The 23,570-nt window shown below is 42.7% G+C and overlaps 2 protein-coding genes across 2 annotated transcripts; one reads left to right on the top strand and one right to left on the bottom strand.

Annotated features, from left to right (window-relative positions):
• The first annotated feature begins 7 nt into the window (after nucleotides 1-7).
• Comtd1 (catechol-O-methyltransferase domain containing 1) lies at nucleotides 8-2,743 on the top strand. The gene is made up of 7 exons (XM_026390287.2): nucleotides 8-884; nucleotides 1,068-1,195; nucleotides 1,412-1,517; nucleotides 1,607-1,725; nucleotides 1,803-1,857; nucleotides 2,125-2,258; nucleotides 2,495-2,743. The coding sequence occupies exons 1-7, from the start codon at nucleotides 791-793 to the stop codon at nucleotides 2,645-2,647; spliced, it is 789 nt and encodes a 262-aa protein (XP_026246072.1). The 5' UTR covers nucleotides 8-790; the 3' UTR covers nucleotides 2,648-2,743.
• A 2,771-nt stretch (nucleotides 2,744-5,514) lies between these two features.
• On the bottom strand, nucleotides 5,515-19,222 carry Vdac2 (voltage dependent anion channel 2). Its single transcript, XM_026390286.2, is given in 11 exon segments — nucleotides 5,515-6,009; nucleotides 6,011-6,072; nucleotides 7,762-7,819; nucleotides 10,593-10,743; nucleotides 12,108-12,335; nucleotides 12,780-12,832; nucleotides 12,929-13,081; nucleotides 16,504-16,553; nucleotides 17,697-17,765; nucleotides 18,813-18,867; nucleotides 19,065-19,222. Coding segments are annotated over 10 exon segments (978 nt in total). The 5' UTR covers nucleotides 18,844-18,867; nucleotides 19,065-19,222; the 3' UTR covers nucleotides 5,515-5,886.
• Nucleotides 19,223-23,570: the final 4,348 nt, after the last annotated feature.

Below are 23,570 nucleotides of genomic sequence, written 5' to 3'. Positions count from 1 at the left end.
CAGTCACTGTCTCCCCAAAATATCTTTACTCCAGTGATCATAACAGCAGCTGCTATTTATTGAGCACGTACTGTGTGTCAAGCTTTGGAATCTGGTGACTTTTACAGTAAGATTGTGGTTTGTCATTTTACAGAAACAGACTCAGAGATTAACAGGCCAAAGATCACACACTCATGTGTGGCACCCAAGGACAGGATTCCAACCACCAAGGGTATTGTCTCAGCACTCCATTAGCCACCCAACCCCAACGCCACCGCCACCGTATTTCCTAACCAGATCCTTCTTTCCTTTAACTTCTTCCTTTCGACACCTCCACCAGGAGGTCCAGTTTCTTTCTGGGGCTTCTTTATTTGTATCACTTGTATTTGTTACACTTTAGTTACAGTTGCACTACACACACACACACACACACACACACACACTCACACACAAACACACCGACATATGCCCTGCGGCCTCGACAGAAGCGATGGCGAGGAAAAAAGCTGAACGAGTAGGGGCATTAGACGTTAGATCTGTGCTCCGGAAGCAAGGACCACCAAATCTGGTACTTCAGACCCTAGATGCGAGTCCTACTCTCGGCCCCGGCGCAGTTCCACATGAGGCCACCAGATGGTGCCTGCCCGTCTTGAGCGGAGCTTGTAGTTAAGCTATGTAGCCGCCAGGTGGTGCCCGAGGCCACGCTCCGCGGACAAGGCAGGGACAAGGTGGAGCCCAGTCGGCCCCCGCGTCAGAGTCTGGCCTTGGTGGCTTCAGCGCACGTGATCTGCCGCTGTCTCCCACCCGCGCCATGACCCAGCCTGTACCCCGGCTCTCTTTGCCCGCCACGCTGGCCCTGGGCTCGGCCGCGCTGGGCGCCGCTTTCGCCACTGGCCTCTTCCTGGGTGAGCTGGGTCGGGCTGCTGCAGCCCCTGCAGAGCCCAGCGGGCGGGCGGGCGGGCGAGCGGACCGACGCACCCGGAGCGAAAGCGAGGAGCAAAGCCCGCGATTCCGCGCAGAAGGCCGCGGCTCAGGTTGCCCACTGGTGTCCCAGAGCCCCAAGCCCTGATCCTCCCTCTCTCTGGCAGGGAGACGGTGGCCCTCGTGGCGATTCCGGCGACAGCGGCACCTGCTTCCCCCAGAAGACAGTCCCCTGTGGCAGTATCTGCTGAGCCGCTCAATACGGGAGCACCCAGCACTACGGAGCCTGCGTCTGGTCAGTAGCGAAGGGGAGGAGAAAGGGCATCCATCCCCGGCTTGGTGGGTCCCACGTGGCTCTGTGACCTTGGGCTGGGCGGTGGCTCTCTCTGGGCTTCCGGGTACACTCCACCCCTTCCCTCTGGCCCACGCCCACTGCTGCGCCCGCGGCCCCGGGAACTGAGGCGAGGGCAGGTGACTGGCAGGCATGGTGTCACTCTTTCCCCAAACACAGCTGACTCTGGAGCAGCCGCATGGAGATTACATGATGACCTGTGAACAGGCGCAGCTTCTGGCCAACCTGGCACGACTCATCAAGGCCAAGAAGGCGCTGGACCTGGGTAGGGGTGCCAGGCCCCGATTACTGGGGGCCGACGTCACTGGGCTGTCCCCCACCCTGGGCTGAGCTTGTTCATGTCCACATCCCCAGGCACTTTCACTGGCTACTCTGCCCTGGCACTGGCCCTGGCGCTGCCCCCCGCCGGGCGTGTGGTGACCTGCGAGGTGGACGCAGGGCCCCCGGAGCTGGGGCGGCCCCTGTGGAGGAAGGTGAGTGTCCCATACACCTGAAACCGGTCAGTTCCGGGCGAGGGAGCATGCTGGCTCTGACCTCGCCTCTTCCGCAGGCTGAGATGGATCACAAAATCGACCTTCGGCTGAAGCCAGCCCTGGAGACCTTGGGTGAGTCCCGTAGCAGGAAAAGGCCTTTCCATTTAGGAAATGGAGCCACCGAGTGAAAGCTAGTGGCCAGGCCTGCCCAGCGGGCTGAGGGCACTGATATCCCCTCCCTTTGCCAGGCCTCATGGTATTTTGCCACATGCGGTGAACAGGGTCGGTGTCCCAGTGTGGCCGGGCCCAGCCTATCACAACACCTGGCCTGGTTTGGGCAGGGACTTCCGGCCTCCTGGACCTGAGACTCAGGTGCCATCTGCCCCTCTTTCCTGCAAGACGAGCTCCTGGCGGCAGGAGAGGCCAGCACCTTCGACGTGGCCGTGGTGGACGCGGACAAAGAGAACTGCACAGCCTACTATGAGCGATGTCTGCAGCTGCTGCGCCCCGGAGGCATGCTCGCCATCCCTAGAGTAAGGGCTAGACCCGGGTGAAAAGCAAATCCCCTCTCCAGGCTGCCACTTCCCATGGCTCCTGCCTGTGCCCAAAGCACCTTCAAAGTACACTGCAGGTTCCTCCCCTCTCCCCTCAGCCGGTCCCTAGGCATTCCCCTACAGGAGTTCTGAGTCTCCAGCTCTTGCCCTGCCCGCTGCTCAGCACCTCTCTGAGGTCCCGCCTCCACGGCCTGGTTGGCTCCGCCCCTCCACAGGTACTTTGGAACGGAGAGGTGCTACAGCCTCAACAAGGGGACACCGCTGCTGAGAGTGTGCGAAACCTAAATGAGCGCATCCGGCGGGATGCCAGGGTTTACATCAGCCTCCTGCCCTTAGGCGATGGCCTCACCTTGGCCTTCAAGATCTAAGCCTGTGAGCTCAGAGAGGGAACCTGGAACCAGACTTCAGTTTTAAATCCTGTAATAAAGTGGGGCTGGGAATTAAATCCTCCTGAGTTTCCTCCCTATCTGGCACTGTATGGGGGTGGGGAAGTTTCAGCACAAGTAGCCTCTTCAGTGAAAGGGGTCCTTGATGTCTCAGCCCTTCACTTCTTGCAGTAGTTTTAATTGGCTACATGTAGTGCCCAGAGGTCCCAACAACTTAAGCTTACCTACCCCTAACAGGGTCTGAGAGTTGGATTCAAAGTGCATTCCCTCTTGGTCCCATTTCTATGTCTCCATCAGGGACAGGTGAAATTCCTGGCACAGTGCAGCTGGGACTGGTGGGGAGACCTCATCTGGGATCTGTCAGTGTGAAAGGACTTGCAGGGGACCAGCACTGCCACAGGTATTTCTATAAGTTATGCTAGTTCTGTCGGCCATTTGTCCACTTTTTCAGAGAAATATCAGCTCCCCTGCCTTACCTCTGAGAACCTCAAGTTTGGCTTGAATATATACTCTAATGTTCCCCTTTCGTCCTGAAGATGAGGGGACTGCTATCCAAGATGTGAAGCAACAAGCCTGAGGGTAGCAGACCTTCAGTATGACAATTTTAAACACATTTCCTAGACAAAGAGAACTTTAGGTTTTCCAGCATGCTGGTTTAAAGGAGAAGAAAAGGCAGTTAGGCTTTAGGGACCTTCAAGCCAGATTCTTTGCTTCATTCAAATATCCCCAACCCACAGGAAGATCTTGTCTCTAAGACACAAATGAAAGTCAGGTTCTTTCTAATAACTTCAAGGCCTCAGGCAAAAGGGCACTTACAATAGGCTTTGCTGCCACGTGTTAAGACCTGGTGGTGGAATTGCACCTGAAGACTACTAGAAGAAGTTATAGGAGCTGCGTGAACCTGTAACTGCAGATTTTCATAATCTTGATGCTCCAAGGATTTACCTGGCATTCTCCACAATCCTCAGGGTCCTAGATATTACAACTACCCTATTCTCTCTAACTCATAAAAGCTTATTAGGATGCACACAGGTGACCCAGTAACTCAAACCTGTGTGCACTACAGTCCAGATTACTGAACCAGATGAACTTCAACTGCAGCAGAAAGCACAATGATTAGCTGAGGAGCAAAAGATCATTTAGAAGACCAGATTTCCTCCCTGCAGGTCTAGCTTGCACCCCAAGTACAAGTGTTGTTTTCATACCTAGCATGTAGGGACACCTTTTCATTTTCTTATCTAGCAATAGGTCTAACTCAAATTGCAACCTCCAACCTGCTCCCATGCCCATAGGAGGCAGCATGTGTCTGGGGAGACAGCCTTTTGGAGAATCCATCCCTATTTACATGGGCCACTCCGGTGAATTCCTTAGGAAAAACAAGCACAACCTATTTTATCAGCTTTTTCACTGTTGTGACCAAAATACCTGACAAGAATAATTAGAAGAGAAAAAGTTTATTTGGGGGTTCACAGTTTCAGAGGTCTTAAGTCATAGATGGCTGACTACATTCTTTGGGGTCTGAAGTGAGACAAAACATCATGGCCGAAGTGTGTAGGAAAGGAAAACATCTGGGAACATCACACTAGGAAGCAGAGACAGCACTCCTCACCACAACAAAATATAAGCCCCAAAGGCATGCCCCACCTTCTCCAGCTATACCCTACTGGCTATCAAGTTACTAGTCAATGCCTAGCATGGGATTCACTGAATTGGTTAAACCTTTCATAACCCAATCATTTCACCTCTAAACTTTCCTGCATTGTCTCACTTACCAGCTTTTGGGGGACACCTCATATCTAAACCATAACAGACCAAAAAAGGCCTCTTGTCCCTTTTAGTCTCTGTATGGAGAGCTTGCTTGAATTCTATTTTCATCAGATTCTGTCCAACCTGGAAGTTTTTAGCACATCATCATTTCTTGAAATGATGAGTCCCAAAGTACTCCATTGTCTTAATCTGTTCTCTCAAGCTGCAAACTGAGCTTTAGATTTTATACTTCAGATGTGTTCAACAAATTTCCCCTTCTCTTTGGCTTTATCCTTCAAACTAGCACCTCCTATCACAAAACTTGTTCTTTAGACTTTTCCAACCAGAATCACCCATTAACATCAATCATTCATGCCCAGATGAAAGCCAAGAGGATTGCCGTTGATCTCACAGGTTAACACAGCTTTCCAGTCAATGTCGGCCTAGGTGGAAAAGAGTGATGTGATGACTTCCCACTAGGACCCATATTTCCTTTCTCAGACCCTATGCTTATCAATGCTGTCTACACTTTACCTCCCATCCCACTGATTTAGGGGTACAGCACTGGTCACCACATAACCAGTTTCACTAGAAACCAACTAACAAGTAACTATCTGAAGATTTTAAATACAATTCTTGTTTAGATCATCCTTGATCACCTTCTTGTGGGGGAAAAAGCCTGCAGGTCACAACGGAAATATACTGAGGTCAAATCTTCTGATTCCCAGGGGTTTCTTTCAGGTGAATTAAGCTTCCAATTCCGGGACAAGCCCAAACAATAGCTCACAGGGGCACTGGTGTGTATATATAATCTTCCAGCATGATCCCTACATTGTCCTATCCTTGTCACTTTCTCCCACCATTCCTGAGGTTAACAATGAATCAGTGTAATTCTGTACAAACTTAGAAACTGAAGAGTATAACTGTGTATATCCTCTTATTTTATTGTAGTCTCAAAAATCTCTTGGAATTCTAGAGATACAGGACTTGTGGCACAGAGTTAAGAGCAAAATGCTCACCAGAAAAATAAAGAATCAGCTAAATATCAGGGAGATTTGACCCTACCTGGCAAATTTTTAACTGCAAATACTTGGAGCCATTAATTATGTATACTTGTTTTATTCATAATTTGTAATGTTCTGGGATACCAAAAGTAATTCTAATGATGATTGAATTTAACAAAAAAACCTTTACCCTCATCTTAAAACATCCACTGATCCATCTTATTCTATGGCAGTATTCAATGTTAAAAGGAACATAAAAACAAACATGCACACAATTGCACAGTTTTCATAAAGGTCTATTTCATTATTGGTGGGTAGCGCATTTAACAGTTAAATACATTTAAATAATGTATAGGTGACTGCATGACTGCAGCATTGGTAACTAGATAACCAATTCAACTAAAAACCAGCTAACAAGTAACTGTCTAAATATTTAAAATACAGCTCTTGTTCAGATCATCCTTGTTTTGATCACCTTCTTGGGGGGGAAAATGCCTGCTGGTCACAATGGAAATATATTAAGGCCAAATCTGATATCCATTCCCAGAGGTTTCTTTTAGCTGGATTAAGCCTCCAATTCCAGGGCAAGCCCAAGTTTGTGGCCTCCAGCATTAATGCTCTTCCCATCTACCAGAGCCGATAGTGTAAGCTTCACACCTGTAAACAAAGCAAACCACTATGAGGGGCCTGCAACAGTTTACTTTCATAAACCACACAAAGCCTGGCTGTAACTTCCTCAGCCTGCAGTTGAACTACCAGTACCAGCCATCAGAGGGCGCCTGGAAGTATCCAGGTACTGTGAGAGTTGGGTTAGGTTACTATAATGCATCTTACCTTCACGAGATAAGGTTAGCAAATTACAGAACATTAGTTCAAAAGTGTTCTAGAAAATACAATAATGCTCATACTATCTGGACCAAAATATACTGGGGAGACCAAATCATAATTGGACCCTAGAAAGGAAAAAACAATAGAGACTTTTGGGGACAAGTGGGGAGCCTGAACATCGTTTACATCTTAGGTAAATTATAATCTTAGATATGATGATAGTATTATAGTTATGAAGAAAAATATCTTACTCTTAGGCTATACATGTTAGGGTTGTGAATCTACACGTCTGCAAAACACTATTTAAAAGCATGTGCCAGGGCTGGGGATGTGGCTCAAGCGGTAGCACGCTCGCCTGGCATGCGTGCGGCCCAGGTTCGATCCTCAGCCCCACATACAAAGATGTTATGTCTGCCGAAAACTAAAAAATAAATATTAAAATTCTCTCTCTCTTCTCTCTCTTTAAAAAAAAAAAAGCATGTGCCAAAAGGGGGGGGGGTTACATGTACCATGAAAGTGATATATGGCAGTAACTAGTGAATGCAAAGAAAAGGTAGATGGGCATTCATTGTATCATTCTTCTGACTTTTTTTTAAACTAGTCAAAATAAATTTGGGGAGAAAATCCTTATTGGGAGGGGGATAAAAGCTTTAGATCCTTGATAGTGAAATTTTCTAGGACTAGGGGAATCTGAGGAGCAGGCTGAAAATATAGAACTCCCCATCTCAGACTCTGCATTTAAAGAAGCCTTCCCAGGTCAATTAAGTGCATGCTCAAGTTGGAGAAGTCCTGCTATAAAAAACAGCAAGGTACAAAATCCTATGTAAAAGAGTCTACAGAGACAGAGCCAAAACAATGATTGAACTTTGACAAAATGAAAATAAATGTAAGACATCTCAGATACGTTATGAAACTGAACAGGGAATGGATATTAAATAATAAGGAGTCACTGCTGTCTTAAATGTGACAAAAGTATTGTGGTTTAAAGCAGGAGAATGTTATTCTAAGGAGCAAAAGAAAGGAATAATCAATCTTCTATAGGCTTTAAAGATCTGCAAATTAGAAATGAAAATTAACTTTTAAAATACTATCAGGCTCCGGGCTGACGCTGTGGCTCAGTGGTAGAGTAATTGCCTAGCATGTGTGAGGCACTAAGTTAGATTCTCAGCACCACATACAAATAAATGAATAAAATAAAGGTCCACACATCTAAAAAAAATATATTTAAAAAAAATACTATCAAGCTGAGTGTGGTGGCACACAGCTGTAATTTCAGCAACTCAGGAGATGAAGGCAAAGAGTCATGCGGTTTAAGGCCAGTTTTAGCAATTTAGTAAGACCCTCAGTAACTTAACAAGACTTTTTTCAGAAAAAAAGGTAGGTGGGGAGGATGGGGGGTGCTGAGGATGTAGCTCAGTGGTAAAGCACCTGACATGTAGGTTCAACCCCCTATACCAAAAATAACTATAAAAAAATAAAATATTGATGAAACAATCCTACTTTATCAACAATACTTACCAGGCCTCAGAGTCTGAGTGTAGCCCACTCCAATTAAACTAGAGTTGTTGACCTTTGCCTAAAATAAAATTCAAAAATAACTATAAGAAAAAACTTTACATGCAAAGACAAAGCTCCTGTATGTTTCCCTATCATGTAGGTATGAAGAGTTCAACTTGTTAATTCATGTGAGAAAATTTAACATTGTGTACTAAGCCAAATAAAACCCAGATCCACTTAATTCTTGTGCATTCGACTCAAAATCAAATTGTGAGTTGGGCCCAACATCTTGACATCTAATAGGATGTGTCCACAGACCACGAATTGTCCATACAGTGTAAGAACCTAACTACTCTCACATAAACCATGTGGCCAATGAAGCCCACCAGGCTCACTAGAGGTGACACACATCGGTTCTGACATGTAGGGTGTAAAGTTTAATTCTGTGACTTACACACACACACATCACTACTTTCAGGACTCTTCCTAAAACCTTCAAATAGAAATCCTTCCTCCACTGAATCAGACCAAATAATAGCCTATTACTTCACATTCTCACACTTCTCTTTAAACCACTGGGTTCTAGCTGTGTTAACTAGTCTTGTGCCTGAGAGGAGGTTCCAAAAGGCATCTTTTATTAATTCAGGGCCCTGCCTTCCTTGTAGAATCTTAACACTCTAGGATTTAGTCACAGACTTTCAAGGACTGGCAGGAACGCTGGAGAGCAAGATAAGGTAAAGAGAAGCTCCTTCCAGCTCTATTCTCTATTTCCATTAACAGTATCAAGCCATACCCAGAGGCCTATGGCTAAAATGGAAGCACCCTGCCTTGATCTCCAGGTCCTAAGCTGGGCCTAGCCAGGTAACTGTGCTCTTCAGTATTCTGAATATGGTATTATAAAGGTGATTAAACAACCTGTGAGCAAAACAGATTTGGAATAATTTGCTGACTATATGCTTACAATGTGTAACATTGAAACAACACACTATTATCCCAGAATGAAATGATTTAAGTATACAAGCAAAAGTCACCACATAGCATTTATAATCACAACACTATAACCAAGTCTTCAAGGGCCACTACTGACCACGTGAGTTATTTGTCTAAGGAAGACATACCCTCACTAATGACTTGCTTTTACCCAACAGTCTCAGACTGTTGATATAAGTTCCTATTATTTAAAAGTAGGAATCAACCATCCAACTATGACAAGAGGGTTAAGCAATGCTTTCTAGGTGCTTCTGGACTGGAGTGACAGCGGCTCTACTTAAGTGTAAAATGCTAGATGTTTCCAAACTAATTCCCAGCAGTCACTCAATGACACACAGGTCCCAGCTTTCTTCCCATTTTATACCATGAACCACTAGGAGCTTCTGTTGGCTGGCATTCAATCTATGATGGTGCCACAGTCATACAATTGAAGAGAACAGTAATGCAACTCTCAGAGAATAGTGCACTACGAAGTTTTTATTGCTACGGGGCAATTAGAAACAGTGAAGGGGGAAGAAAAGGGGGCAATCATGAACTGCAATTGATTTCCATGCAGGTCTGAGTTTGTCATAAGCCCAACTACTGTGTATAACCATAAACAACTTTAAAAAAGAAGGAAGGTAGGAAGAAAGGCATGGAGGGAGGGAGGGAGGGGAAAGAAAGAGAAAAATATCTGAATCACAGTTTTACCAATGGGAAAAACATTCTGGGTGCTTTTCATTCTCTCTGATCACAACTGGACTAAGATAAAACAAAAATGAGGCTAAAACTTAACTACCTAAATTATTAAAACATACTGTCCTTAGGAATGAAGAGCACTTTACATAACAGAAATATCTTTCATGGATGGCTTAACTTTCTTTCATTCCCAGTACATACAGTACAGGCAGTTCCTGACCTATAAGCAACTTGACACACAGGAACAGCTGCTAACCTGCCTGAAATTGAAGCCAACCCCTCTACACTCTCACAGTGCACTTTCTCCTACCTTAAACCACTGTGGACTGAAGGCATAAACAGCAGAAAAGGACAGGGATAGGGATCAACCATCCCGCTTGGCAAGAGTAAGGAAGTTCTCAAGATGCAGGACTTTTAGGGAAAGGTCTTGGGCAAAGCAAGATATGCTGCACACACTAGACAGGACTGAAATTAAAAGTCATGTGGGTCCAAGTCCTGGCTCCTCTCCCTTTTCCACTCCACCTCCCCCACAACAATAGCTTTATGTCCTTTCCCCTGTCAAGCTTCGGTTTCTTAACCTGCAAAACAGTATGTGTACCAATGACCTTTCAGATCTAATCTGAAGATACTTCATAAACCATAAAAAGATAAAGTTGAAGAAATAATGCTATTATTCCAGCTGGGCACAGGGTTGCACTCCTGTAATTTCAGCAACTCGGGAAGCTAAAACAGGAGGATTGCAAGTTTGAGACTAGCCTCAGTAACTTAGTGAACCCTTGTCTTAAAATATAAAAGGGTTGGAGTATACCTTTGTGAAGAGCATCCCTAAGTTCAATTCCTAATACTGCCAAAACCAAAAAGTACTATTATTCCCCAACACAAATAAGAACTACTCATGGCCCAAAATACTGGTTACCATTAGGCTTAGACAAGCCTGGGGCTCAGGGTTATTATTAACATGAATTCAGCAGCTTTTGAGGTTAAACAAACTTGTGTGGCTTGGTTTGGAAATCAAACCTCCTAACACTGTCACCATAGAAAGATCAGCATTCCAAATTCTAATCCTCATCAATATGTAAACTGGGGATTGTTTGCATTGTAATTCAAATTTTCAACACAATTCAATATACTCAAAGACTGATTCCTACAACCCAAAACCCCATTAAGACCACAGAAGTACTCACAGAAATGGAAGCAGTGGGATCCAACTGATATTTAGCTGCAATGCCAAAACGAGTGCTGTTGGTACCTGATGTCCAAGCAAGGTTTACTGAAGTGTCAAGATCTTCACATACTTTCTGATAGATGGATCCTCCAAATTCTGTCCCATCATTGCTATAAGATATCTTAAATTAGTAAATCTGTAATAACAGACAATGTAATCATTTCTAAGGCACAGGCTGATATTGTAGGACTACATTTAAACAAAAACCATTACTAGGATTAGTGATACAGCTCAGTGGTGGAGCAATTGCCTAGCAAGTACAAGGTCCCAGAACCGCAAATAGATAGATAGATATAGATAGATAGATAGATAGAAAAGTAAACAGATAGATAGAAAAGTAAACAGAAAGTCTTTTCCTAACCCATGTCTCCAGTTCAGCGATGGGTACAATAAATCATGGTTCATTTACCCAGTGGAATTATCACACCATCATGAACAATCATGCTTTCAAATGCATAGTTATGGGAAAACTATCTGAATGTACTAAATAAGGGGAACAGCCTTATGAATATATTTTATTTATTTATATATATATATATAAACATATAAAAAGGCGAAATACCAAAACATTAATAAACATTTTATATCTAGCTTGTAACATTATGGAAAAATTTTCTTCTTTATGCTTTTGTTGTTTACCAATAAACTGTTTCTATAATGGAAAAAAAGTTAAGTTCTTCCCATATATCTATCCATAGATATATCTTTCCACATATCTATCCATACATTTTAGGCAATCTTAACAAATCAGTACTCTCCACATCATTTGTGATTCTATCAAATGAATGGATTGCAACAGTCTACCAATCTCTGATGATTCTTCTCAAAATATAAACATATCACTCCACTGTGGTGGCTCACGTCTATAATCCCAGAACTTGGGAGGCTGAGGTAGAAAGATCACAAATTCAAGGTCAGCCTCAGCAATTTAGCAATAACCTATCCCCCAAAAAAAATTGTTTAAGGGGGTTGGGGGTGGGGGAGGATATAGCAAAGCACCCCTGGGTTTAATCCCCAGTACCAAAAAATATTGATATATAGATGGATAGCACATCAAACTTCTTGTGAAATGAACATTTATTCTCTCAACATCCAAGGCACATTTTTTACTCTGTGCTTCTGGCAGTCACCCTAGAAATAGACAGGACAATTTTGTTAAGAAAAACCCTTGCCAGGCACAGTGGCACATACTTGTAATCCCAGTGGCCTGGCAAGCTGAGGCAGGTTTTTGAGTTCAAAGCCAGCCTCATCAACTTAGTGAGGCCCTAAGTAATTCAGTGAGACCTTGTCTCTAAATAAAATACAAAAAAAGGCTGGGGATGTGGCTCAGTACAAAAAAAAAAAAAAAAAAGAAAAAAGAAAAGAAAAGAAACATCTTTAGGTTGAAACTAGATTAATAAAGATGACTAGAAATGACATCAAATACCATCCTGTGAGGATCTAAATCATAATATCCTACAAAAGAAGTACTTACACATTAGTGTGTAGCTGAAAGTCCCCAGTCCTGTAGCCCACTGCAAAGTTATTCCTTGTCAGCTTTGATTTGGCACTGTCAAAGGTCATCTGGTACCCAGCAAGCCAGCCCTCATAACCAAAGACAGCTGAACCATGGACTGCAGGTCCAGCAAAATCAAAGTCAACATCACAACCAAGGTTTATACACTCCCTCTTGTAAGAGGACTTGATTTTACCACTTTTCTTTCTGGAAAAGAGGGAAAAACTGACTTAAAACTGATGCCGATAACAAAAATTTACACACAACTTCTGCGGAGAGAGCACAAAATAGAGTTAAAATGCAGTATGACTGGGAAGGAAGTAACAATACAATCGCAGGGTTAAAAACAGTTCAATGAACTAAATACAAGGGCACATGGAGTAGCTGGACTCCCACCAAAGAAGACTGCTTTGCAGAACTGACAATCATGAAAGCCTCTTAGAAACAAGTGAATTACCCAAGTTCATGCCACAATGAAGAGGCAAATGTTTGAAAGTAAGCCAATGATAACAACCACAATATTCCAAAAACAGAAACAGAGGTTAGCCATTGCCAGACAGTTTAGCTAAATGTCAACAAATGCACAACTTTCCTAAACTGACAAGAATAATGCTTTTTAAATTTAATGCATATAAAAATGTCCATGCTTACCCTGTGTTTGGTGAGAAGGTAGTATCAAATGTCAGCTTTAAACCTTGACATATCTATTTTGGAAGAAACAGAACTTACATTCAGCTTTATTTATTTTTTTGTGATACAAAAACAAAAATTAATACTAAAGCACATTTCCAACATGTTACCTGGTCTTCAATTGCGATTTCTGTTCCCAGAGTGTTATCGGTGTTCCATTTTTCTGTGAAAGTCAGACCATACTCACACCATTTATATTTGGTCTCCAAGGTCCCAGTAACTTTACCAGTGTCTGTATTAGATGAACCAGATGTTGAGAATTCCTAACAAGACAATAAATAACTTTATGAATCCTTCTCACAAGCCTGGAAGAATTCACTACCAACCTTAGACAACACTTATAACTCTTTACATCATGCTACTCCCTAAGCATCCACTAAAAGTGACAAATTAGCCTTTAAGTAACTGATTGCCACCTTAACTTAATTACAGCTTATATTCGAAACCAATCACAAGTTAACCTGTGGCTAATTGTCATGGGAACAACAAAATGTTCACCTTTTAAAAAAACTTCAGCCACTGCAATTTTGAGATTCAAAAATTGATGGGGGAAAAAATATCTGTTTTGGCATTGTCTACAATCTACCTGCTACTGAATAAAACACTGTCAGTAGGGCTCATCACAGATCTCATCACTGAAATCAGAGTTTATAACAACTGAGATTCTATTTATTATGAAATGCTTCCTGAAAATTCTGAAAGGTAAAAGCACTCCACAGCAAAGTCCATGTCATAAACAAGATATTTTTAAAAATTCTTTGATGATATTCTTTCTGAGATAAGAGTCTTCACCAGGTTTCATTCCTTGCCAACCACTTCACACATTCTCATTAAAAAGGGGGTGGGGAGCAGTGGTTTACAGATTTACTCTACAGCTGGCTTATATTATACATAATACATACTATATTATGTATAATAGATACCAAAGAAATTATCTAACAGGGGTCAATTTGAAGTGCATTTAATCTAGTGTAGCAAACAGGTAATTTGCCAATCCCTAAGTGCCCACCAAATGAAAACAACAGGATGATATAAAAGACCTATCTGAAACTTAAAATCTGCTACAGATGATCGAAGTATCTAATAAAAGAGTCCAGTATAAAAGCAAGCAAATGAAATCTTCCAAGATAAAATATTAAAATGCCCTGTGAAGGTCTGATTCACAGTTTTACCTACTAATAATGGCTCTACACTCTGGTCACTAGAAAACCAAGTTTAAAGAAGCCTGATCTGAAATAATAATAATAAACTGATCAGAAATGGTGACAGCAGCAATTTAAGAAATATCTACAATATCAATGGAGGAATACCAGTCATCCTTCACTTAGAAAACAGAACATATATGTAACTATTGCTCTGCAGTTAAACAGATCCAAATCCCTAGGTCTTATATACAATCTCCTGAAATTAGATGGTTCCATTAACAGGAATTTCAAATCAAAGCTAGGTACTCAATCTCATACTAAAAAGCACTAGCTTATTAGGAAAAAATATTTGATATAAAGTTAGAGGAGTCCTGGTATCCAGTTCTGGATGTTATTAATTAAATAAATAACTCTTGAGAAACAGTTTACTTTTTTTGTGGTTTTTTTTTTTTTTTGAGAGAGAGAGAGAAATTTTTTTTAATATTTATTTTTTAGTTTTTGGCGGACACAACATCTTTGTTTGTATGTGGTGCTGAGGATCGAACTCCGGCCACACACATGCCAGGCGATCGTGCTACCGCTTGAGCCACCTCCCCAGCCCCCAGTTTACTTTTTTGGGTCTGCTTCCTCAAACATAAATAATAAAGTCTACCTCTGGAGGATTAAACTGAACTGATACTGAAGGCTTTACACATTTTTACATACTCTACACAAAAGGAAAACATTATTAAAACAATGTATGTAAAGTATATTCATCCAATAGTTTGAATGGGGAGTGGTTATGAATAGCAATTTTTAAATCTGAAGGACAATGATTAATGACTCAAGGCCCCACCCACTGCCATACATCAGTGCAAAGATGAAGCACCAGCCTATAAACATGCTAAGGAATCCTCAAGACATAATATCAACATCACCTCATGGGAAAAGAACTGAGCCAGATGACACCAATAGTGGAGCTTATACCCTTCACTCCATCCTTACACATTTTTGCTTCTACATTGTGGAATGGCCTGAACACCTCTACTGCTGAAATGAGAAAGCAGGCCTTATTGGAACCGATTCGGGCAAGGTACATATTACAGCATACACTACCAAGATTGTTAAATTATACACATTAAGTGTAAATAAAATCACACTTTAATTCAGTCCCTATACATCTTTCGTGATCTTAAACCTACTTCCTAACCCTATTCACAGTAAGTCCTTTCCAACAAAGATCTTGGTTAATCTGACTACTTGATATGATTCTCTGATTATTCCCTGGTTATAGCTTAGCTCTCTGAATAGAAAATGAGCTTTTAAAACAAGGACTGAATTTCTACTTTATTAAGCTGGTCTTTTGTGTTTCAACAAATATACAGCAAGTGTTTTTAAAGGGCCTCAGTTTATGAATGGGAACACACAGCCACCAAAAACAAAGCAAAACAAAACACCAGGCTGTAGTGTGTACACCAGTAGTAAACAACAACAAAATCGAAACCACCAAATCACTGCTCTGTAACCTGCTAACTTGACCAAACCAAGTAAGACACCCAATTAAATACCCAGGCTTCCTTGAAGATCAAAGAAACCAAATGACAGCTATAACAAACCCCAGAAAATCAACAAGTCTGGGCATTAAAAAAAAAAAAAAAAAAAAACCCGCAAGATTATCTTTAATAAATACCACTTATAATATATATATATAAATATATATATTTATCAAAATGACCTAAATATTCTAACATGTATATATTACATTTACCTCCAAAACAATTTCCAAACAATCATTTTTAGAGTAAGAAAAAAAATTACACAAAATTAAAATTTACCCTTTTGCATAAGTTTATTAGGAAGGATCACCATTCAAATACCAAAATATTAATCTCTTTTAAAAATATTCAAATCAGGGCTGGGGTTATATAGTTCAGTCAGTAGAGTGCTTGCCTCGCATGCACAAGGCCCTGGGTTCAATCCCCAGCACCACCAAAAAAAAAAAAAAAAAATCAAATCAGGGCTAGGACTGTAGTTCAGTGATAGAGCACTTGCCTAGTACTAGCAAGGTGCTGGGTTTGATTACCAGTATCACAATAAAAGAAAAAGATACTCAAATCAGAACTCAATAAGTTCACAAAATACAATACATGTGGAAGTGTTCATGCAGGAATACTAGAATATGATCATATATAAATAAATAATATATATATATAATCAGTGTACTCAAAAGTCATTGAGTATTTTCATACCCAAAATTCTGATAGGCATTAAGAGAAAGGGTTACAAAAAAGTCTAACAGGTTTCCTGCCTTCAAGCTTGTATAATCTACCTGAGTAAACAGTCCCATATGACCAGTCTTTCCCCAGTTCCTTGTGCATACATAATCAGATGCCAAAAAACAATAAGAAAATCAGAAACCAAAATAAATCAAGTCATATGCAAATTGCTTAAAATAAAATTAACTTCTGCTTCTTCCATAAAACAGGTAGATATCTTTCACTATTTTATGGCTTGAAAAATTACAAAGGTTTGTAAGAACTTATTACATAGCTCACACTCACCACGCCACTGCATGACTTTGTTTTCACATCCAGTTTCACCAACCCAAAGCCTTCAAAAAGCAGAAAGCAAAAGATACCAAATGATTCTTTTGTATAAAAGATGCACACCTTATGTTAACAACACTTTTTTTTTAATGGATACAATACCTTTATTTTATTTATCTTTATGTGGTGCTAAGGATGGAACACAGGGCCTCACACCTGCTAGGCAAGCTTGCTACCACTGAGCTATAACCCCAGCCCCATGACAACACTTAAAAAAAAAAAAAGTTTCACATATGCGGCGGGGGAATGAAAATGTATTAATAGGGGCTGGGGTTGTGGCTCAGTGGAAGAGGCACTGGGTTCAATCCTCAGCACTACATAAAAATAAATGTCTATCAACAACTAAAAAAATTTTTTTTTAATGTATCAATATACAATACTTAAACAAAAATTTAAAAATTACTTCTACATCAACTAACTTGGTAAAGGACAGAACATCTTTATGTTGCTTTGCCTGATGTACTGCTTTTATGTGGTCTGCCAATCCCAAAAAAGTTTCAAAACCATTTAAACCTAAATTTGAGATTAGAAAATCAGTTCAACTTATATCACAGAATAGCTTATAGTATATCATTACACAGACATTCAGGACATTTATCTTGAAAGAGTATCTCTAATAATCTAAAGAGAAGGGAGTATGTGGGACAAAATCTTCAAGAAAATTCAAATTCACTTGAAAAAAGCTCAGAACCCTTTGAAAAGTATGTTTCAAAACATAACCACAAAAGTGAAAAAGCAACATATCACAACTCAATAGTCATCAAAGGCCTAAGCTGGGGGGGAATGAAGCACAAGCTACTTTTTCTTTCTTTTTAAAGGCAGTACTAGACATTGAACTCAGATCCCAGAGCATTGATCTGCATCCCTAGTCCCTTTTATCTGATTTTGAAATAGGATCTTGCTAAGCTGCCCATACTGCCTCAAAATGCCATCCTTTTGCCTCAGTCTCCAGAGTAGCTGATATTACAGGCATGTGCCTGGCTCTAACATCTATTTCAACAGAAGTTTAATATAAAACATAACTAATAGAATAACTAATGCAGTAAGATATTTACTGTTTGAAAGAAATTATTAATTTAACTTCTCTAAGGAAACTAAGCACACGTTTTCACTTTTGATCTGAAATTAAAGAAAAAAATAGTTCTTACCAAATCCTTTGTTGAAGATATCTCTAGCAGCTTTGCCAAGGTCAGCATAGGATGGAGGAATACACATTGCTGGTAAGAAGAAACATTCCAGTGTTAAATGTTCCTGTTCTCTTACCTCTGACCAAAAAGTAGACTATGACCTGATGCTGATCTTTAAATTCAAGCAGTTCAATTTGTTGAAATTGTTTTGTACCACGAGTGACTACAATAAAACTATGCTCTGATGATCCTTAAGGGAAATAGGATTAACAAAACCCTATTTCTAAAATGGATAACCATGTGGTTATACAAACTTGGTAAAGTCCAACAGAAAAATACATCTTTTATTCTTAAATTTACACTGTTTACAGCCTCATGTCATGAGGCCAACGAATCAAGTGTGTGTACACACACACACACACACACACACACACACACACCCCCCTGCGAAAATTCACTGGGATGGGCTGATTTAAGTAAATTACATAAAATCAAAACTTAACACTAGGCCCTCTTCCCTTTGGTAACCTCCCTAAGGTCAAAACCAACACTTGGAAGTGGCAATAAAAGCAACTTAACACTCTGGGAACTTAACTATTGGGACTTAGAAAAAATACAGCTACTCCAATATCTACATCAACTAAATATCAAATGGCACTCAAAACATATTAACATGACTCTCAAGTCTTCCGCCAATGCAGTGAAGCTTAAGGGCAAGCAATCCGAGCTCTTATACCAGCTCATTCATTCTACAAGGCACGTCCACGCCCTTAGGAGCACATGTAATGACCTTGCGCTCTTACAAGGCAGATAACTATTTCCTCTGGAAAAGTGTCTGATCTAATCTAAGATGGAATACAACAATAAATAACTTTTTGCTTTCGAATTTCCCGAAGGCATGTCCAATAACTGAAGTTGAACGCAGCCAGATTAACGCCCCGGGCCCACTATCCAGCAGCCCGGCCCATTCTCCGCAGAGGAAGTGGTCAGACAACCCAGTGGCCACTGAAAGGGACCGGCTATCCAAATTCTTGGAGAGATGAGGGTAGGATAGAGAACAAGATGCGACTTTCTGACCACAAGTTTCGACTCCGGGACACCCCCGCCCCATCCCACAGAGGTCCCTGCTCCACTTACGCCGCACGCAGCTCTGTCCGTAGGTCGCCATGGTGAGGCCGCGGGAAGAGGTGATCTGCGGAAGGGGCAAGAAGTGCGGTCAGCAGGGATCAGAGGCGGGTCAAAGAGCTCAAAGGGGGTCTCAGAGAGAGGGACGAGGGGCCGCGGGGCAGCGCGGCCATCTTAGGGAGCCAGGGCCGACCCTAAGTCCGGCTCAGGGCCCTGCTTGGCCGTCTAGGCCTCAAGGCTGGCGTGAGGCGGGAGCGGCGGTACCTGGTGGTCTCCTGAGGGGCGCCGCCGCCGCCGCTCGGCTCGCAGCACAGGCCACTCGGCTCGCTAGGATCAGGCTGCAGCTGCTGCTGCTTGGAGGGCGAAGTGAAGGAGACACCGTTCCGCCCGCCGCAACCCAGTCCTCCCCCAGCCAGGACCCCGCCGCTGCCCCGCGGGCTGTCCGCAGCGCCTGTCTCCGCAGCGCCACCCTCTGCCCATTCCAACCTGCTCTGGAGCGGCCACGTGGACCACGGGCACCCCTGCCTCCAAGATGGGCTGCCTCCGTCCGTTGGCAGGGGCCGGGAGAGAGGAAGCTGCCGGGCCTTGGGTCAGGCAGCGACCAGGGCAACCCCAGAGCCCAAGGGGCGGGGAACGGCGGAGGCAGCGCAGCGGGGAACGCGCTGGCGGGGGGATGGGGCGGAGGCCCCACTCGAGCACGTCACTGGCTGGGCGGGTCGTCGGCGCGCACCGTGGGGTCACGTACATGTGTCCAACGCCCTCCCAGGGCTGGTACTGGTCCTCCACAGGAGCAGTCCCACGAAGGGGGCTCCTGGAAGGAATCGGCAGGGCGTAACCACCAATCTTTTTAGTACGAGAGCTGAGTGAGCGGGACACAGGGGCGCCAGCCCCAGCCCCAGCGCCCTTCCTGCTCTCGTCTGCCTCCCACCGCCCAGCGTGTCCTTGAGACAGGAGGCTGGACTATACCTGATGGGCTTTCTGGGGCTGCCCCTCCCTGAACACACTCTAGCACGTCTCAAGCTGCCCCGCCCCGTTCCCCTGCTCTCGCCTCGGGGATTGCTCTTCTATGGCCTCCTCCCCACTAGGGTGTGGGACTACTGTTCACACGCGCAGGACCACAGATGGGAGACAAGCCTGCTTCAGCCTTCTGTGGGAGAGAAACGTGGAAAAAACTGAAGGAATCATGCTGACCGGGCATTAGGATGCTGCACCCAAGTTCTCTGGGTATGCAAGAAGAAAAGGAAATGAGCAATCTATATGAAATAGAAATGGGGTAAATTGGAACTTTGAATCAGTCGCCTACCTCACCAATTTAACCCGTGTACCTCAGTTTCCTCATCTACAAAACGACAAGGTTAAAGATGAAGTGATCTTCAATAGCCATTCAGCTGTACAGCAGCAGACTGTGAGCAAAGTACCCCCACCCTGCCCATTTCCTTTATCTCTGAAACCTCTGCTCAAATGCTGTCAAAGTTCTACTCTCCTTCAAAACCAGGAAGGATGGTTACATGGACTTCCACAATCCAAAAACCCAAATTAAACCTGCAGCCTACTGATTTGCCTTCCACAGGCAAACCCAGCCAGCAATCTTGCCTAGTCAAGGTTGGGTTTACTTATGTTGTAAAAAGTTATAAGGGAAAAGTCTTTGCTTCTAAGTGATTAGGCTCCAGAATCCCGAATTCATTCCTTATTCAAGCTCAGACAAGTCGGTGTGCAATCAGTTTGGCTTCAAAGAAAACTAATATGCTTTAGCTATGTTTGATGCTAATGACCAGGACTGCCATCTCCATCCCAACTACTCCACACCGCCACCTACCAGAAAAACCCAATCTCTGCCAAATTAGTCGCTTCCATTACCATTCACAATGTGAATTTTCTTTTTTCTTAATATTTATTTTTTGGTTAGACACAATACCTTTATTTTGTTTATTTATTTTTATGTGGTTGAGAATCGAACCCAGGACCTTGGGCATGCTGGGCGAGGGCTCTACCACTAAGCCACAACCCCAGCCCTCACAATGTGAATTTTCAATGGCAATTTTTATCGCTGGAAAACTTCACTTTCTTTGACACAGGTCTGAGGCTTTGCCTCTCCAAACCTAAAGATATGAGGACAGTATGTAATGTTTGAGAAATAGATGTGTGGCTCAAAAAGTAATTGTAGGGGGCTGGGGATGTGGCTCAAGCGGTAGCGCGCTCGCCTGACATGCGTGCGGGCGGGTTCGATCCTCAGCACCACATACCAACAAAGATGTTGTGTCCCCCGAGAACTAAAAAATAAATACTAAAAAATTCTCTCTCTCTCTCTCTCTCTCTCTCTCTCTCTCTCTCTCTCTCTCTCTCTCTCCTCCCTCTCTCCCCCCCCACTCTTTCTTAAAAAAAAAAAAAGTAATTGTAGGGACAGAAAAGACTGTGATCCCTTTCCTGCTCAGAATAAAGGCTCATGACAAGGAACTTAGTTGAGGCCCTGTCTCAAAGCCTGCGGTTGGCAGGCTGAGGGGTATGTAGCTCGGTGGTAAAGCGTGGTAAAGGGTGATCTCGGGGTTTGATCCCCAGTACCAAAACAAAAAACAACAACAACAACAAAAATCTTATAGCTGAAACCACCACTATACACAAGACAGGCTCTAACAAGAAAAAATATAGCAAAATTATTTTATCATGGTTTTATATGACACAGAGTATTCAGATTGAAGAACCCAAAGACCTAGGATGAATTATCCATTTTTATGCTTAGGTTCAATGCATGGACATCTGTGAGGAAATATGATTGGACAAAAAGGGTATGATTATACCTATACTAATAGATAATAGACTGGGGAAATTGAGCAAAGTTTACTTGTTCACATTCTTCTTGGCATCCCTGTACAGCATTCCTTCCTCCAGGCACAGGGACAGGACCCCTTATGAAATGGAGTTCTTATGATCTATCAGACAAGGTCAGAGAATGCCCCCCACACACACATAGAAGGGATTGAATCCAGGGGCAATTTGCCACAGAGTTATATCCCCAGCCCTTTTTATTTTTTATTTTGAGACAGGGTCTTACTAAATTGCCCAAGCTGGTCTTAAACTTGTGATCCTCTTGCTTCACCCTCTGGAGCTGCTGGGATTACAGGCATGTGCCACTATGTCTGGCTCAGAGATTCTTTTTTTTTTTTTTTTTTTTTTTCAGTTTTCAGTGGACACAGCATTTTTTATTTTTATTTTATGTGGTGCTGAGTATTGAACCCAGCGCCCCAAGCATGTCAGGCGAGCACATTACCGCTTGAGCCACATCCCCAGCCCAGGCTCAGAGATTCTTGAATGCTGTCAGGGCATGAGACTCATGGGTCAAAGACAAAAGACTATATTGCTTGTGGCACAGCAGACATGAACTTAATGTTTGCATCAGTTCCTTTTGTCCTCTATGTCCCACAGGGTGATGCAGAGAAGCTAAGGTAGATGCTTTGAATACCATGCATTTGTGTAATATTGAGGAACACCAAGCTTCAGAAACCCTATCTTTTAAGAAGTTACTAACAAACCTGCACAACATTTCCCCAGAAAGAGACATAATTATGATGCTCAGGAAACAGAATCTGCCTTCTGTCCCAGAGGGAGCCACTATCTTTTTTCCAAGGCTGGTTGCTATTCAAACATATTTGGGAACATAGTCTGAGATGAAAGTTGTCATAAGACATGTAGAAACACCATGGAGACAACTGGGCATGTTGATGTACTCCTATAAGACCTGCAGCTTGGGAGATTGAGACAGGAGATTAACAAGTTCAAGGCCAACCTTGGCAATTTAGCAAGACCCTATTAAGGATGATAGCATGCTCTGAGTTCAATCCCCAGTGATGCAAAATAATAATAATAATGAATAATAAGCAAATAGAAGTTAAAAGGGCTGGCAATGTAGCTCAGTGCTAAAGTACTTCTGGATTCAATCCTCATTACTGCCCCCCCAAAAAAGAGAGGAGAGAAATGCAACTCCATCTTTTGAAAGGATTTTGAAAGAATTTAGGAGTATATTTTAAATCCCCACAGTCCATGCTCAGGTCATAATTGCATTTATTTCCATTCTTATATGCACAATACACTTCATACCTTTCCTCAACTCCCCCAAACCTCTAACATCAGAATGAGTCTATCAGGTATATTTCCCTAAGTAAGTTTCTACAGTATAGTTCCTTCAAATTAAGGAGAAAAACTTTCTGCCCTACCCCTACACACACAGGTATCTGACACAATGGTGAGGCACAGAATAGCTGCTAAACACAAGTGCCCAGGAAAGGTGGTGCATTCCTGTAATCCCAGCAACACCAGTGGCCAATACAGGAGGATCCCAAGTTCCAGACCAGTCTCACCCAACTTAGGGAGACACTGTCTAAAAATAAAAAAGGGGGCTGGGGATGTGGCTCAAGCAGTAGCGCGCTCGCCTGGCATGTGTGCGGCCCAGGTTCGATCCTCAGCACCACATACCAACAAAGATGTTGTGTCCGCCGAAAACTAAAAAATAAATGTTAAAAATTCTCTCTCTCTCTCTTAAAAAATAAATAAATAAATAAATATAAATAAATAAAAATAAAAAAGGATTAGGGCTGTAGTTCATTGTAGAGCCCTCCTGGGTTCAATCCCTAGTGTCAAAAATAAAGAGGGCTTGGGTTGTGGCTCAGTGGTAGAGCACTCACCTAGCACATTCGAGGCCCTGGGTTCAATCCTAAGCACCACATAAAAATAAATAAAGGTATTGTGTCCAACTACAACTAAAAAAATAAACATTAA

The sequence above is a fragment of the Urocitellus parryii genome, chromosome 5, assembly GCF_045843805.1.
Source record: "Urocitellus parryii isolate mUroPar1 chromosome 5, mUroPar1.hap1, whole genome shotgun sequence".
Taxonomy (NCBI): Eukaryota; Metazoa; Chordata; class Mammalia; order Rodentia; family Sciuridae; genus Urocitellus; species Urocitellus parryii.
This window is presented reverse-complemented; position numbering and strand designations above follow the sequence as displayed.

Bases quoted from the DNA above. Each gene is read 5' to 3' on its own strand.
- Comtd1 (XM_026390287.2), top strand. From the start codon at position 791: ATGACCCAGCCTGTACCCCGGCTCTCTTTGCCCGCCACGCTGGCCCTG. The intron at 885-1,067 runs GTGAGCTGGGTC...TCTCTCTGGCAG, and splicing joins CGCCACTGGCCTCTTCCTGG to GGAGACGGTGGCCCTCGTGG. The intron at 1,726-1,802 runs GTGAGTGTCCCA...CCTCTTCCGCAG, and splicing joins GGCGGCCCCTGTGGAGGAAG to GCTGAGATGGATCACAAAAT.